Consider the following 15,835-nt stretch of genomic DNA (forward strand, 5'->3'; position numbering starts at 1 on the left):
GTCCTTAAACATGAACGGGGTCGGCTTGGTGTGGCAAGCCGCTGGTGAGGGGCACAGCGCCCATCGTGCGACGGAGTTGAGTGACGAAGTCTGCAGGGTCCGAGCTGCTTACATCAGAGGTCGGAGCGGAGAAGAGTTCTCCAGGTAGGCGAAGCAGCTCCCCGTAAACGAATTCCGCGGGCATGGCTTGAATGTCTGGCTTGAAAGTTGCGCACAAACCAAGAACGACGGCGGGGAGAGCTTCGAGCCAGGTTGAGTGAGGGTGGCACATGATGGCTGCCTTGAACTGCTGGTGAAACTGTTCAATCATCCCGTTGGCGCAAGGGTGGTAGCTAGTTGTCCGTGAACGCTCGTACCCGGTGGAGAGCCCGAGAAGCCTGAAGAGTTGAGATTCGAATTGCCTTCCTTGATTGGTTGTGACTCGACGAGGAGTGCCGAAGCTTGAAACCCAGCCGGAGATGAAGGCTGATGCGACGTCTTCTGCGGTGATCCTTTCAAGCAGCCACACCTCGGGCCAATGAGAGTAACGATCGATGGCGGTGAGGCAATAGCGGTAAGGGCCGGCTGGTGGGAGGGGGCCAATGATGTCGATGTGGACGTGTTGGAACCTTTCCATCGATAGGGGGAATTCTCCGAGTGGCGACGTTATGTGCCGGGTGATTTTGGCGCGCTGGCATTGAATGCATTGAGGGCCACGCGTACCGGTCAGTCAGGAGGCGTGTGCAAGCTCGGATGCCCGGATGACTGAGGTTGTGTAACTGGTTGAAGAGGCTTTGACGATGCAAAGAAGAGACGTATGGTCTCACTCGTCCTGTTAATATGTCACAGTAGAGAGCATCCGTTGATTCAGGGAAGGTAACGTTTTGCAGTTAAAGGGAAAAGCCCACGGCGGTGCAAGAAGCATCTGTGAAAAGACCCAGGGGCGCCTCTGGCTTGGCGTAGCGTTGCAGAGGGCAGTTTTGCAATCTTCGAACGCTTGCGTTAAAGCTGGTGTCCAAGTGACACGATGGTTGTCGCGTTGGCGGGCCAACGCATCATGGAGAGGGGCCTGATATGTGGCCCTTTCAGGCACGAAGCGCCTGTAAAAATTTAACATGCCCAGGAAATGACGGAGTTCTTTCGCTGTGGCAGGCAGCGCGTAATTTTGAAGAGCCAGGATGCAGTCAGGCAAGGGTCTAGTTTCTTTTGAAGAGATTTCGTGGCCAAGAAACGTGATGACGGGGCACGAAGCGTGCTCTTCTGAACGTTTATGATTAAGCCGTGTTCGTCGAGACGCTGGAAGAGTTGACGAAGGTGTTGACGATGTACCGTTTCGTTGCGGGAAAAGATCAAGATGTCGTCTAGGTAGACGAAACAGAAGTCCAGGCCGCGGACGACGTCGTCGATGAAACGTTAAAAGGTTTGCCCCACGTTGCGCATACGAAAACTCATGAAAGGGAATTCGAATAGGCCGAAAGGCGTGATAATTGCGGTCTTTAGGACGTCATCCGTGTTTACAAGAATTTGTATGTAGTCCTTTACGAAGTCCACCACTGAGAAGATAGTGCTTCCGTCTAAGCGGTGAGCAAAGTCCTGCATATGACGGATGGAGTACCTGTCGGGGACGGTGCGGGCGTTGAGGGTGCGATAATCTCCGCAGGGGCGCCAGCCATTGGTCTTCTTTGGTACCAGATGAAGCGGTGAAGCGTAAGGTCCCTACGCGAGGCGGGCAGTACCTTCGCGGAGCATGGCTTCGAATTCGGCCTGTGCGATTTGTAGGCGGTCCTAGGCTAGCCGACGGGCCCGGCATGAGACCGGGGGGCCAGAAATAGTACGAATGTAGTGCACGGTTGAGTGGCGCCCCTCTCGCGGACGCCCGCTAGGTCGAGTCAGGTCGGTAAATTCTGCGAGGATGATATGCTATGGTGACTGGTTTCCAATGGTGAGTTTCTGGACGTTAGGCTGTTGGGTGGTGACACGTTGGCCTGGTGTGGAGAGGTCTGTTGTAGGGTCGATAACTCGGTCATATCGGCAGTCGGGGAGAAGATTGTAGTGCGCCAAGAAGTCAGACCCGATGATCGGCTCTGCGACGTTTGCGTTGACAAAATCCATGGAAAATCTCTACACAGATTTTTGAAGTTGATGTTAAGGCGGAGCAAGCCGTAAGTCTTGATGGTCGAATGGTTCGCCACGCTGAGCTCAAAGGACGTGCAAGGACGCTTGTCACGCAGGAAGGTTCGGGGAAAGCAACAGATGTCGGAGCCACAGTCGACAAGGAACCGCCGCTTTGTGACTTAGTCAGTGACAATTATGCGACGACCTCTAAGTTGGCAGCTCGCGGCCGCCTCTACGGGCTGCCTTTGAAGTTTCCCTGACGTCCAGCTGCGCAAGGTGGTTGACAATTCCAGGCTTTGTCCCCGAGGCGGCGATGGTAGTAGCAGGGGCCGTTATCATTTCCGTGCGATGAAACGGCATTGCTGTCTTGGCTTTTGGAGCGTTTTTGTGGACGCAGCCTCGGGATTTGATCCATGTGCCTTTGAATTGAGTCCAGCTGACGGGTGATTTCGTCGACACGGCGCGCGAGCTCACTGCTGGACTGTCGCGGCGTTTACGGTGAGATGCGTTGCTGACAACGGAATCTCGACGACTCGATCAGCGATGTGAGAGAGCTGGTTCAGCGGCAGATTCAGCGGCACCTGGAGGATGGCCTGCGCATATGAGGGTAGACGCCGAAGGAAGATGATAAGAAGGAGGGAGTCGTCGACCGCGATGCTGCCCGAGAGGTCACGCATGTAACGCAGGAGCTGCGATGGCTTGCGGTCACCGAATTCTTCATGCTGGAGTAGGTTACGCACCTTCTCGTCTTGTGAAGGTGAAAGCCGGTGGGTCAGTTCCTTCTTCAGGTGTAAGTAACAATCATCAGCCGGTGGATTTGCAAGTATATCGCGAACCTCAGCCGCATGGCCAGAGTTGATTTGATTTGATTTCTGGGGTTTAACGTCCAAAAACCAACATTTGATTATTAAAGACGCCGTAGTGGAGGGCTCCGGAAATTTTGATCACCTGGGGTTCTTTAACGTGCACCCAAATCTGAGTACACGGGCCTACAACATTTCCGCCTCCATCGGAAATGCAGCCGCCACAGCCGGGATTTGATCCCGCGACTTGCGGGTCAGCCGCATAGCGAGAGTCTAGATGGGCGACGACGTGGTCAAAGCGCGTCCGATCCTGGGTGATGCGTGCCGTGGAAATCTGCGCCTCGAATTAAGCGAACCACACGTCAGGCGCCTCCACCCAAAACGGGGAAAGTTTGACGGCGACGCGACAGACGTTCGTGTCGGTAGCGGCCGCAGCAATGGGGGCGCCCATGATGGCAGGGACCGCTGGAGCGAAGTTTTGGGGGCGTAGCCCAAGTGGCGCGGCACACGGTCGTTGGACGGGAACTTCATTTTCATTGCGCTGCTGCTGTTCCCGGAGCTGCTGCTCTTGGTTATGGATCACTTGCTGCAGGGCCTGCAGTTGTTTGCAAATGTACTTGTTGAAGGGCAGCAAGGGTTTCCTCGCTGACCATGGCGGTGCGGTACGTTCGTTTTCCTGGTCACCAGATGTTGGATAACATATCTTTAATGTTTCCGCACTGAAGGTTCTACTACAACTGCCCCTAAATCGGGGCACACACACAGTTTTCTTGCTTATTTTAGGCGAGCGTGTTCTTATCGCCGGTGCCCGTGTTTGGAGGCATTGCCGCGACGCGCAGGCGCAGAAGCGGCGCAGAAGCGTTTCACCACAGATACTTGATCAAAGGGCATACCATCATGTATGTGTTCTTGTATAAATAGATTTGCTGTCAATGCATAATTCACGAGCGCAATTCAAGCTTGTTTTTCACACATCTGCAATGTGGAAATTTCATTTTTTTTCATAAGGTTGCAACTGTATTCGCCAAGAGCACCAAGAACGTTGTCACAAAACGAGTGCTCAAAAAGGGCGCGCCGCCAAATTCTCGCAGCGAAGCGCCAGAGTGACGCCGCGAGGTCAACCATAAAAAAAGAAAACAAACATCCAACGACTTTCCGGGCGCGCGCCTCTCCTCTCGGAAGCGTGGCTTCGCCGACGAACCTCCTCACCCCACATCGGCGGCCGAGCAAGCACTCGAAATTTCTCGATGGAAAGAGGCGTGGTGATGCCGGGTTGAGTCATCTGTCGCGGACGGCCCTCGTATCGTCTCGACCTTACCCCCACCCTTCGCTTCGCATCGCGCCGACGAAATGACGAGAACTTTCTGGAATCTCGCACGGAAGGTATTGATTGATACGTGGGGTTTAACGTCCCAAAACCATTATATGATTATGAGAGACGCCGTAGTGGAGGGTTCCGGAAATTTAGACCACCTGGGGTTCTTTAACGTGCACCCAAATCTGAGCACACGGGCCTACAACATTTCCGCCTCCATCGGAAATGCAGCCACCGCAGCCGGGATTCGAACCCGCGCTCTGCGGGTCAGCAGCCGAGCACCATAGCCACTAGACCACCGCGGCGGGGCACGGAAGGTATTTAATCGAGCCGCCGAGACGAGAGATCAGGAGAAGATGGAAGTTAGCGCCAGAAACGTAGGGATTCCGCGTGTAGTCGGCGAAGGTTTTGTGTGTAGAGACAAAGCAGGAGAAGAAGATGATTTCCATCTGAGGGGTGACGACTCGAGCTACAGGCAACAGTTTGTGTTTACCGCAATCGAGCGAAGACGCCTGGCAACAGCTGCGTGTGTGAAGCCGACGTGTTTCCGGCGAAGAAGTTTGAAGCTTGGAGAGCGGCCAATTGAAGACGCGAGGTTTCCTGGAAGAGAAACTTCGGGGGCCAAGTGAAGACGCGAGGTTTCCTGGAAGAGAAATTTCGGCGAGGTTTCCTGGAAGAGATACTTCGAGGCAGCGGAACGACAGAGGTTTCCTGGAAGAGAAACTTCGGGGGGGCAGCGGAACGACAACAACGCTGGACTTGAAGTGAGTGATTCTCGGAACTTTTGTTCCAAGAACTTTGAACTGAATAGGTTTCCTATTTCTTTAGTCTTTAAGTGTCTTGGTTGTTCAATGCATGCGACTGCATTGTAGTGCGTATTGTTGTCTGTGTCCGTTGTTTCGAGTGAGGCTGATTGTACTGTGTAGTACGTTGTTTGATTGGTGACATATTGTACTCAACTATTGTGGAGCGTGCATACTTGTGTATTGTTTTCGATCTGCCATTAGTGAGAATATAATTTTGTTTGTTTATCAACTCTCGGCTCTGACTTGTTCTTTGGGCCACAGCTGGCGTCCGCTGGCGCGCCAAAAAGGACCACTTCTAAATTGTCCACGCTTTCGTGGTGCGGTTCGGGGGGCTGATACTTCGGCCCTTGGAATTAGCCCGGCAATCGCCTCCCAAATTAACGGGACCTGTGACAATTATTCTGGCGTCCGCGACGAGGACCTTTTGGTGCACAGTGTGTCCAAAGTAGTGAGAAAGAGCCTCGAGTTGTTGATAGTGCTATCTGAACAATTTTGTGTGTTGCTCAGTGTTCTCGTTAACGAGTGCAGGAGAGTGTTCCGATATACTGAGTTAGGCAGATATTTTTTGCACGCGGCAAGGTTTCATTTGCGAGACACATGGATCTCGAAAAGTTAGTCGCTCTTGGTGAGAAGATGGGTCTTTCTGGCGCCGAACTACGGAAGTGGGTCACCCAGAAGGAAAAAGAAGAAATAGAGAGAGCCAAGGAAGAAAAAGCAGCTGAGTTGGAGAAAGAGAGGTTGGCAGCTGAGAGAGCAAAAGAAGAAAGAGAAGTGGAGATGGCTGAAAGGGAACGGCAGCGGCAGCACGAATTGGAACTCGAGCGGCTTTGTTTGCAAGAGCGAACTGAAACTCCCGTCCGAGCTAGAGTTGAAAGCAGCGAACGGGAAGATCACGGCTTCCGCTTGAACCCAAGCAAGCTGCTCGTAGCGTTTGATGAAAGTAAGGACGACCTTGACGCGTACCTTCACCGACTTGAGACGATTGCGAGGAGCCAGAATTGGCCGGAACATCAATTGACAACTGCTTTGAGTACTTGCTTGAGTGGTGAAGCGCTCAGTGTGTACGGCAGGCTGACGCCGACCGATGCAGCCAACTATTCAAAGGTGAAAGCTGCTTAGCTGAAGCGATTTAGATTTACTGTGGTAGGATTCCGGGACAGATTTCGGACAGGAAGGCCAGCTGATGGTGAGACGGCTACGCAGTGTGCCGCCCGACTTTGCCATTATTTCGATAGATGGATTGAACTTTCAGGGACAGCGGAGGAGTACGATGAACTTAGAGAACTCCTAATTAGAGAACAATTTCTTACTAGTTGCCACCCAAGCCTGTCGCTGTACTTGAAAGAGAGGAGAGCTAAGTCACTTGAAGACATGCTTGAATCAGCGGATCAATTCTTGGAAGCGCAACGTGGCACTAATTTGGCGCAAGTCAAGAAGGAGTCTCCGGAAGATTCGAAAAATTTGGCACCCAAACAAAAGAAGCGTGCACCGGAAAGTGTTCTGCGATGTTTTCTGTGTAACCGAGTGGGTCATCGCACGAGCAACTGTCGAAATAACTTCACAAGCCCCACGGTTGCAAAATGTTTCAAATGTGGTCAGACTGGGCACAAAGCAGACGCATGTCGAAACGGAGCGAGTCAAACTCACCAGGTATCCTGTGTGCAAGTGGCACCGAAATCCGATAATAATGCCGTCACCGACGGATTTGTAGAGTTGAAAAATGGGGAGAAAATCCATATTGTGGGTGCTGTAATGAGAAAGCAGCAAACCGGTGTTACGAAGGGAATGCCAACGCTGACTGGAAAAGTTGCGGGCAAGAAGATTACGGTGTTAAGAGACACAGGTAGCTCCACGGTTATCGTACGGAAAAATTTGGTACGGGAAAGTGAGTTGACAGGCAGAACGAAACCGGTTTGCCTAATTGACCGTACAGTTCGGATGCTTCCCGAAGCAGAGATTGAGGTTGAAACCCCGTACTTCAGTGGGAAGGTTACGGCTCTATGCATGACGACCCCCCTGTACGACCTCGTCATCGGAAACATCGACGGGGCGCGAGGGCCGAATGATCCAGAATGTTTGGGGGAAGACCCGAAGATGGAGCCCCCGCCGACACAGGGACCGCGAGTTGCAGCGGAGAAAAATCCCGTGAAGGATTTCACTCGAGCCCAAGGTGAAGCCTGGGCGCAAGAGACAGTGAATGAGAACAGCATCGTGTTGAATGAGTTCACGTGCTGGGCAGCTGTACTTACGTCGGCTCGACCTCAACCGACCGACAATGTAAAGGTGACGGAGTCGGCCGGCCAGGCCCAATGTCGTGACATTAACAAGCGGGTGAATAACCGAACAGGATCGGTTGAGCGTCATGACCCGCTAGCAGTGTCGGAAGTGACAACGATGGCTGAGACGCCGCCTCAGATACCGTCGTTGGGAGGGGCTCGCCGGAACAAAACGAGCAAAAATAATAAGAAGAGATCGAGAGAGCACCGCAAAAAAGGGTGCATGCGCCGCTCGAAATGCACCGAATAGGTGTCGAAGTCGATTTGGAATGTGTTTGACAGTGCTATATGTTAAGTTAATCTGAGTGTTTTTCTGTTCCACAACTGTATGTCGAGTGAGTCAAAATGTTTGTTACGGTGATGTGATGTATAGTAATGATGTGAGTATAGTAATTGTTGTAATGAGAGAACTCTGTACATTTGTATTGTCTGGAATATGTGATGGAGTGTTGTACTCATGCACCTGTGGTTATATTTCATGTGTTGTGAGATTGAGTTGTAATGTACAATTGTATTGAGTGATCTACTGTGAATGTGACGTGCCATGAGCAACGAACTATGTTACAGTCTTTAAGTGTGTGGTAACTGTTCGTGCTCGTTTGTGTGGTTTCGAATATTATGAGATAATATTCTTAAAGTGGGGGGCAGTGTCACAAAACGAGCGCTCAAAAAGGGCGCGCCGCCAAATTCTCGCGACGAAGTGCCAGAGTGACGCCGCGAGGTCAACCATAAAAAAAGAAAACAAACATCCAACGACTCCCCGGGTGCGCGCCTCTCCTCTCGGAAGCGTGGCTTCACCGACGAACCTCCTCACCCCACATCGGCGGCCGAGCAAGCACTCGAAATTTCTCGATGGAAAGAGGCGTGGTGATGCCGGGTTGAGTCATCCGTCGCGGACGGCCCTTGTATCGTCTTGACCTTTCCCCCAGCCTTCGCTGCACATCGCGCCGACGAAATGCTGAGAACTTTCTGGAATCTCGCGCGGAAGGTATTTAATCGAGCAGCCGAGACGAGAGATCAGGAGAAGACGGAAGTTAGCGCCTGAGCCCATAGGGATTCCGCCGTGTAGTCGGCGAAGGTTTTGTCCGTAGAGACAAAGCAGGAGAAGAAGATGATTTCCACCTGAGGGGTGACGACTCGAGCTATAGGCAAGAGTGTGTGTTTACCGCTATCGATCGAAGACGCGTGGCAACAGCTTCGTGTGTGAAGCCGACGTGTTTCTGGCGAAGAAGTTTGAAGCTTGGAAAGTGGCCAATTGAAGACGCAAGGTTTCCTGGAAGAGAAACTTCGGGGGCCAAGTGAAGACGCGAGGTTTCCTGGAAGAGAAACTTCGGCGAGGTTTCCTGGAAGAGATACTTCGAGGCAGCGGAACGACAGAGGTTTCCTGGAAGAGAAACTTCGGGGGGGCAGCGGAACGACAACAACGCTGGACTTAGAGTGAGTGATTCTCGGAAGAGTATCATCCAGACTTTTGTTCCAAGAACTTTGGACTGAATAGGTTTTCTATCTCTTTAGTCATTAAGTGTCTCGGTTGTTCAATGCATGCGACTGCATTGTAGTGCGTATTGTTGTCTGTGTCCGTTGTTTCGAGTGAGGCTGATTGTACTGTGTAGTACGTTGTTTTATTGGTGACATATTGTACTCAACTATTGTGGAGTGTGCATACTTGTGTATTGTTTCCAATCTGCCATTAGTGAGAATATAATTTTGTTTGTTTATCAACTCTCGGCTCTGACTTGTTCTTTGGGCCACAGCCGGCGTCCGCTGTCACGCCAAAAAGGACCACTTCTAAATTGTCCACGCTTTCGTGGTGCGGTTCGGGGGGCTGATACTTCGGCCTTGGAATTAGACCGGCGATCGCCTCCCTAATTAATGGGACCTGTGTGACAAACGTTTTGCTTGTAACAGCTCTCGTTTGTGTTCATCCTGTTTGTTTTAAGACACATTGTTCCAAATCGTTTTAAATAGACTGACAAATTCAGTTTTGCTAAGAGACACATGGCACTAAATTATTTTTTCGGTGTTTCCATCGGAGCTTATGCATGCAGCTCGCACAAACCGAGTGTGAAAGAATTCGGGACAAGCCTGTCATCAATGGTGGCTCGTGAAAAAGTTGGCTACTGAATGTATAGCAACTGCGCATGGCTTCTGTTTCCTATGAAAAGGAACTTCACTGAGCCACCTGGTGGTTGTATTCAAGTAGCTCGCATGTTCAGGATGCTCAATAAAAGCCTCTTGCTTTTCTTCTAAAAAGTCATTGATGTAAGTTGTTTGTTTAAAAGCCAACTTTGCAGATAGCTAATTGTTCAGGGGAACACAATGTGCGACAATAATATCACTGGAAGACGTGCCCTTCAATAAAATTCAATACTGAACCTATTAGTGACTGCAGCAGGCGGCCATGTATGTACTAAATGTTTGAGCCAGTCACACTTCTACGTAGGTCCAAAACATTCTCGCATGCCTGTGCCCTGATGTCTCGCTGGAAAGTTTAGTTATGGCTTGCATCATTATTCCTGCAGGACAGGGAGCACTAGCACACAGTTACTTCTCTCTGAGGTGCCGTACACAATCTGACCATGGGTAGAAGCAATAGACAAGCATTATAATGGTTACCTTTTTACTACCGGCTGGTGATAGCAAGCACTGACTGCTCGTCTCAACAGGTAATAATGTTTTGCTGACCCTCACTGCCTTGCATGGTAATCATGAAAAGCACAATAAACTTCCGAGTGGAATATCTCAGAGCATAGCCATGCTTGAATAATTTTTCCAGGTGGAAGTGTAAAAACACGACTGCAACAAACATTTCGATGCAAACATACCCACTTATTCTAGGTACCAAAATTTCGGTATTCTTAGTTCATTGAGCAGCTGACAGCATTATTGTCTTACTTTGTGTCCCCCTGATAACATTACTTATCTGCAAAGACAGTTTTCTGTTCTTAGGGCTGAATTTTATTGCAAGCACAAAGCACGTCTCTGAATGTGTCAGTGCTGCTTCCCAAGGTTTCATGTCATGTTTAGTTTTTGTGTAATCTGCAGTTAGTCGCCTAAAATTGAATTTTTTGCATTGCAAAAAGGCTGTAGGAGATCAGTGGTTTTCTTTATACTGTAATATTGACTGAATATTTTGTTTTAATGTTTTTCTAACGTTAGTTCATTGTCCTTTCGAATTGAAGGCCATAAGTGCAATCCAGTGATTTTCTACTGTCATACGTAGTCATACCTAAATTTCCCGATACCAAACTGTGTGTGATATAATACAGTGATACCTAACCTTGTTTAACATTGGTAATATTGGCTGACAGAAGGCATTCTGGAATATTGTAGCGTTTTTTACATCACTGTGTATTTTTTGTGAGTATTTTGGGATGGAATCAGAATTCGGGCTGTTGCCAAAACCACAATTTCATTGTTACCCTATTCACATATTTGTGGTGAAACCCATTAATTACGACTACTCATGGTCCTAACATACCAAAATTTAAGCACACTGGGTGAGAGAAAATGATTTGTTTGACTGCTGCTTTTTGGCACTAACAAATTTTTTACCTTCATATATTTTTATACTGGGCCAATATTGTGCTTGCTAAGCAAAGCCTGCTCATTTTTATTGTGCTGGTACAAGTCTGCTCAAAGAGAATGGTTTGTGCCTTTTGTATGTGCGCAGGTTCCTGGACCAAGTATCTGGTCAGCTCGTCAATTGCTTTGTATATTTAGAGTTACCATAAAGCATGCAAGTTTTGGGACAAAGTGTGCAGTCATTGTGATGTATAATAAATGTTACAAGTATGCAACAAAATTAGTTTAAGTGTTGCTTTTACTTTTGGATGTGCAGTATGATGCATTCCAGGCAACACCAGAAACAATAATGAGTTGACGCTTGAAAGCCCGTCTTGCCTCAAAGCAAAACAGATTATCATAATGTCAGACGAGAGTCGCTAATTATTTCTATAAACAAATATGGCACCTTTTTTGCCGGTTAAAATAGTACCTGCAATAATTTGATGTCAAATTATGTTGCTGTTCCTAGTTGTCACACTCAACAGTGAACAGCCAAATGCACCGATTGTAAAACGCTGACATGATGCAACAAATCAACCGTGGGAAACACTCAACAAGCTGGTTTGCATGAAAAATAAAAGTCTGCAAAGGTTTTGAAAAATCTAGCAAAATTCTTTTTAGAATTTTGGCAAGAAGTATACGAGGCTTTAATAATATATGTATAGTAAACGTTTACAAAGGCTCTTTAAAAATCTAGAAAGACGTTTTTTTTAGAATTCTTGCTAGAAGCTTTCTAGCCGTATAATAACGTGGCTTTAGCACTGCTACAGGAGGTTTTCAAGCTGCTTAGGTCTAAATAACATCTCAACAAGAGTTCTTATATACTTTTGGACTAATATTTTTTGAACATTTACTAGAAGTATTTAGCTTTTTTGTGTTCTGTGGGTTGTATAATTATCAGGATAGGCTTGTCGATTTACCACGTTTGATAGTTGGAAAGTTAATGTGAACGTATTTGCCAGGAGCCAGATTGCACTTAAAGAATTTATGTTATTTCGAGAAACTAGTTCTATAGGCGATTACCGCTGTGGTTACACTATACTTCACTAGGACATATATATTGCGGTACGTCAATTTTACATGAGGCTTCAGTTTGTTTCAAAGTGATTATAGCAGATTTGGTCACTTTGACGAAGTGATAGCTTTGTCAAATAAGTATTAGAAGTGAGTGCTTTTCATGAATGTTTTTAAATATCTCGTTTTTGGCTCTTCACAGATCGCAGAGATCAGTTTGTTAAGGTCCTGCGATGCATCGGTTGCACACTTGGCATATCAAGCCTCATCATGACTTGTACCACCTGTACAAAAATAGGAAGGACACGTGCTCCCTAACTGTGGAAGTCTATGTCACTGCTGGGACTGTTATCATTCAGCGAATCAAGATGTGGCGTGGAAGCATGCATGGCAGCCTCATCTGGAAGGACTGCGATCTGCTTTGGAGCTTCGAGGGCACAAATCTGCTTAACAGCTAGCTGCAAGGTTAGTTTTTCTTTAATACCTACGAATCAGTGAACACCACTTACTGTGCACAAGTTGAAAACCCAAGCATAGTCGCTTGCAGTGAATATCTGTATTATTCTCACACATAATGCTTATTGAACATTTATAGAACTAGCAAGATCATTGAGAATGTTGAAAGCTGAAAGCCTGCACCTTATGAGTGAAACTCCCACTATCTGAGGCTTCAAAGCTCGTGCTTTTGAACGAGCACAATTACTTTGATTGCTTATTCAGCTCTTGAGCTTGTGACTCACTCTCTGGATCAAGTGCTCTGGAATGAAATAGGAAGTGGGTGAAAATCGCCTGGCTGTTCACATTTTGCAAGGATAACGACCTATCGAACAAGCCTCAGACGACAAAGGGCCAGTCACTGCATATTTTACTTGATGTAGCTTTTTCTCGCTCAGTGCTGTGGCAAGTTGTGTTTCAGCCAAACGTGTTCACCACGAATGCATAGTGATATAATTTTCTACTAATTGTACCTGACCTAAATATGCATTGTTGATCTCTAAAGGTGATGTTCAGTGTGTTTCAGAGCCATGGCTCCCCATCTCTCTGTCTGTATCTAGCCTACTTCAGCAGCAGTGCGATGCCGCCATCACACATGCAAGCCGTCATGGAGCGCTCCTTTAGTGTTCTGTGCAGGACACAGGTTATCCATCCGGCAAGACACTGATATCAACAATAATGGTGAGTGTTGGTGACACCTGTAGGAGCATGTTGTGTTTGTTACGTGTGATTATTTCCCCTGATGAAGTGCATTTTTAAAGGTTTTCATCGTTTGCAATAATAAATGTCAGCCACAAGCACAATCACAATACACAAGTGCTTTCCTTCTTCTAGACTGCCCATTTGCTCCTATAAGCAGTATGGTGAGCTGGCTATGTTAGACAGCCTTAAAGTTACGAACATTAGCTGTTGTGTTGTACTACAGTCTAACTTCTGTTACTTGGTGAACTTATTTATGGTCTGCTTCTCGCACCTAGTGTAAAGTCGAAATAGAAGAAACTTTATTGGCTTATTATGCCTGGCAGAAGTTTCATGCCTTCATATATAGATTAGTTTCGCTCTTGTATCATAATACATATTTTCACTCTTCACTGTTTGTGTGTGTGTTTAAGCTTGTCATTGGCTTCCGAAAATACGACATCTGTAAATATAAGCACATATTTTACAGCAGTACACTTTTGCATTTAGCATAGTTGTAACAATGATCTGTATTTTTCTAAGTTCCAGCAGAAACAAGAGATCCCGTGCTCCATTGTCATGTACAGTGTATTAAAAACAGAGCACAGAAGACCCACAAGTAGAAAGGGACTGCCAGTCACTGTTATCCTGCTCAAAGTTTACGACAGCAGTAAGAGCACATTGTCATGTCAGGATTAGTATGAATTGTATATTTAGTAACATTCTGTGCAGCTTCAGTTTAACTTATTAGCAGTGGATTATTCAGTAGCTTCTTTACTTGCATTCCAAATTATTCATATTTTGCATGGGAGATACCAAACTATGACACTAATTTAAAGGCTGCTGTAGTGTTAGTTGGCCAATAATTTTGAGCTGGTTTTAACATGCATGCTAATCAAAGTGCCTGCGTGTCTCTTCATCTAACTGCCATAAATCACAGCACGCATAGTTGGCAATGGTAACTGTGTTTGCATTCTTTCTAGTACAAGAAGTAAAGCCATGGATGCGGTAATCTTGTACTTAGTCAATATAATCGTTCAGTACACGCTCTTTTGTATAACACCAATGATGCCATGTGTGTATAGGTTCCGGGAAATGAATCTATGTGGATTATTTTATTTGGAAGGAAAAGAATCCTTACTACTTCAGTACATATATATAGGTAGATTTTAGTGCTTGTGTATTGTTATCCCACTGCCTGTTTGTCCTTCAACAATATACTTGTCTGTTTCTACTGTGTAAGTTTAACTTTTTATTGTATACTTTGCTAAGATAGGTTTCTTCATAATTTAATTGAGTACTATGCAAGTCACTTATCATCTATGCAGCTTTACTCAGACAAAAAGTAAAAGTATTTATTTTAATTTATGTGTGGCTACAGCACGCATTTACTTATCTTTTTCTAGGTGCATGTACAAATATTTAGCCCTACAAAGATACTGGTATACTCTAATATTGAAGCGAGCACCTCAAAATAGTTTGTTAGTGGAAGTAACAATGTCTTAATACCCATTATTACTATTCTCTGATGAGCTGTGAAAACTCTATAAAAATGTGTTTACATTTTTTGAACTGTGTGAAGGTGAATTTTCTTACGTTCTTTTATTGTGGTCCCTGTTTCATGAAAACGACACATAACTACTTTGCAGTGGCATAGTATTACTTGTGATTTTACACATATGTGCTGAGCAACATCGCAGTTGAGACCAGCAGCAAGACATACATGCAGTGCACTGGAGCATCACCTCACATAATTAGTGTACAGTCTTTGCCCTCAAGTGAACTGAATTTGTTTCAAGCATACTAACAGACAGCTTTATGGGATTTGTATTTTCGTGCCGACTTTGAAGTCTTTTTGCGGAGTGTTTTCGGGAAACAAACTGGGGTCTATAGCTGTCAATATAAACAATGTTTGCACCAAGGAGCTTAGTGGCTCAGAATTGTATTATTCATGTATTTTCTCGAATTTCTTTGCACTATGCCGACTTTCAGCCCAAGTGTTCTAACATGCTTTGTTAGTGTGTTGTGAATGAGCCAAGCTATGTAAATAAACAGAGTAATATTGCAGACAAGTAAGAAATATTGATACACAGCCCTTTTCTTGAGCGTGAAATTGTGAAGGGCTTTGTTCTTGTGTTTCTTATAAAAACTGCTTCTCACTGGGCAGCAGCAGAAACTATGCATCAAGCTTTTCGAGATGGTTCGAGAAACACCGAGTTCAGACATAACAGTGCTGGTGGATTTCTCTCATAAGTTACTTTCGGTATATTCAAAATGAGTGCATAAGAATTGTTGTTTTATAGCCATTCATCTTAATACGTACAACTCAGTGTACGTATGTATGTATGTATATATGTATGTATGTATGTATGTATGTATGCATGTATGTATGTATATATGTATATGTATGTATGTATGTATGCATGTATGCATGTATCTTTTAAATAGAATCAGTTTATCATTGATAAGTAAGTTTCATCATCATCATCATCATTTATTTGACCCTTAAGGGCCCCTTAGGGGCATTACATAAGGAGGGGGGACATTTTTCTAATTACAAAAACAAAGAAAATATAGGAATTTGTACAAACACACGAGCAATGCTTTTGCAGGATCCCAGAACAGACGCACAGAAAATGTACTTATACAAGTATAAAAACATGCGCGCACAAACTTTACACACACAAGAGCGCAAAATACAGTGACAGTGGTAGAGTTTTGATGGGCTTCCAAGTTTAAGTGAGCTGTTAGTAGTTGTTTGAATGCGCACGAGTCACCCTCTGAGAC

The 15,835-nt window shown here is 46.1% G+C and overlaps 1 protein-coding gene across 1 annotated transcript; it reads right to left on the reverse strand.

Moving 5' to 3' along the window:
- Nucleotides 1-4: 4 nt before the first annotated feature.
- On the reverse strand, nucleotides 5-616 carry LOC142784502 (uncharacterized). The gene has a single exon (XM_075882901.1). It carries the CDS (start codon nucleotides 614-616, stop codon nucleotides 5-7), a length of 612 nt encoding a protein of 203 aa, XP_075739016.1.
- Between the last annotated feature and the right edge of the window lie 15,219 nt (nucleotides 617-15,835).

This window comes from Rhipicephalus microplus, unplaced genomic scaffold (assembly GCF_043290135.1).
Source record: "Rhipicephalus microplus isolate Deutch F79 unplaced genomic scaffold, USDA_Rmic scaffold_14, whole genome shotgun sequence".
NCBI classification, from domain to species: Eukaryota; Metazoa; Arthropoda; class Arachnida; order Ixodida; family Ixodidae; genus Rhipicephalus; species Rhipicephalus microplus.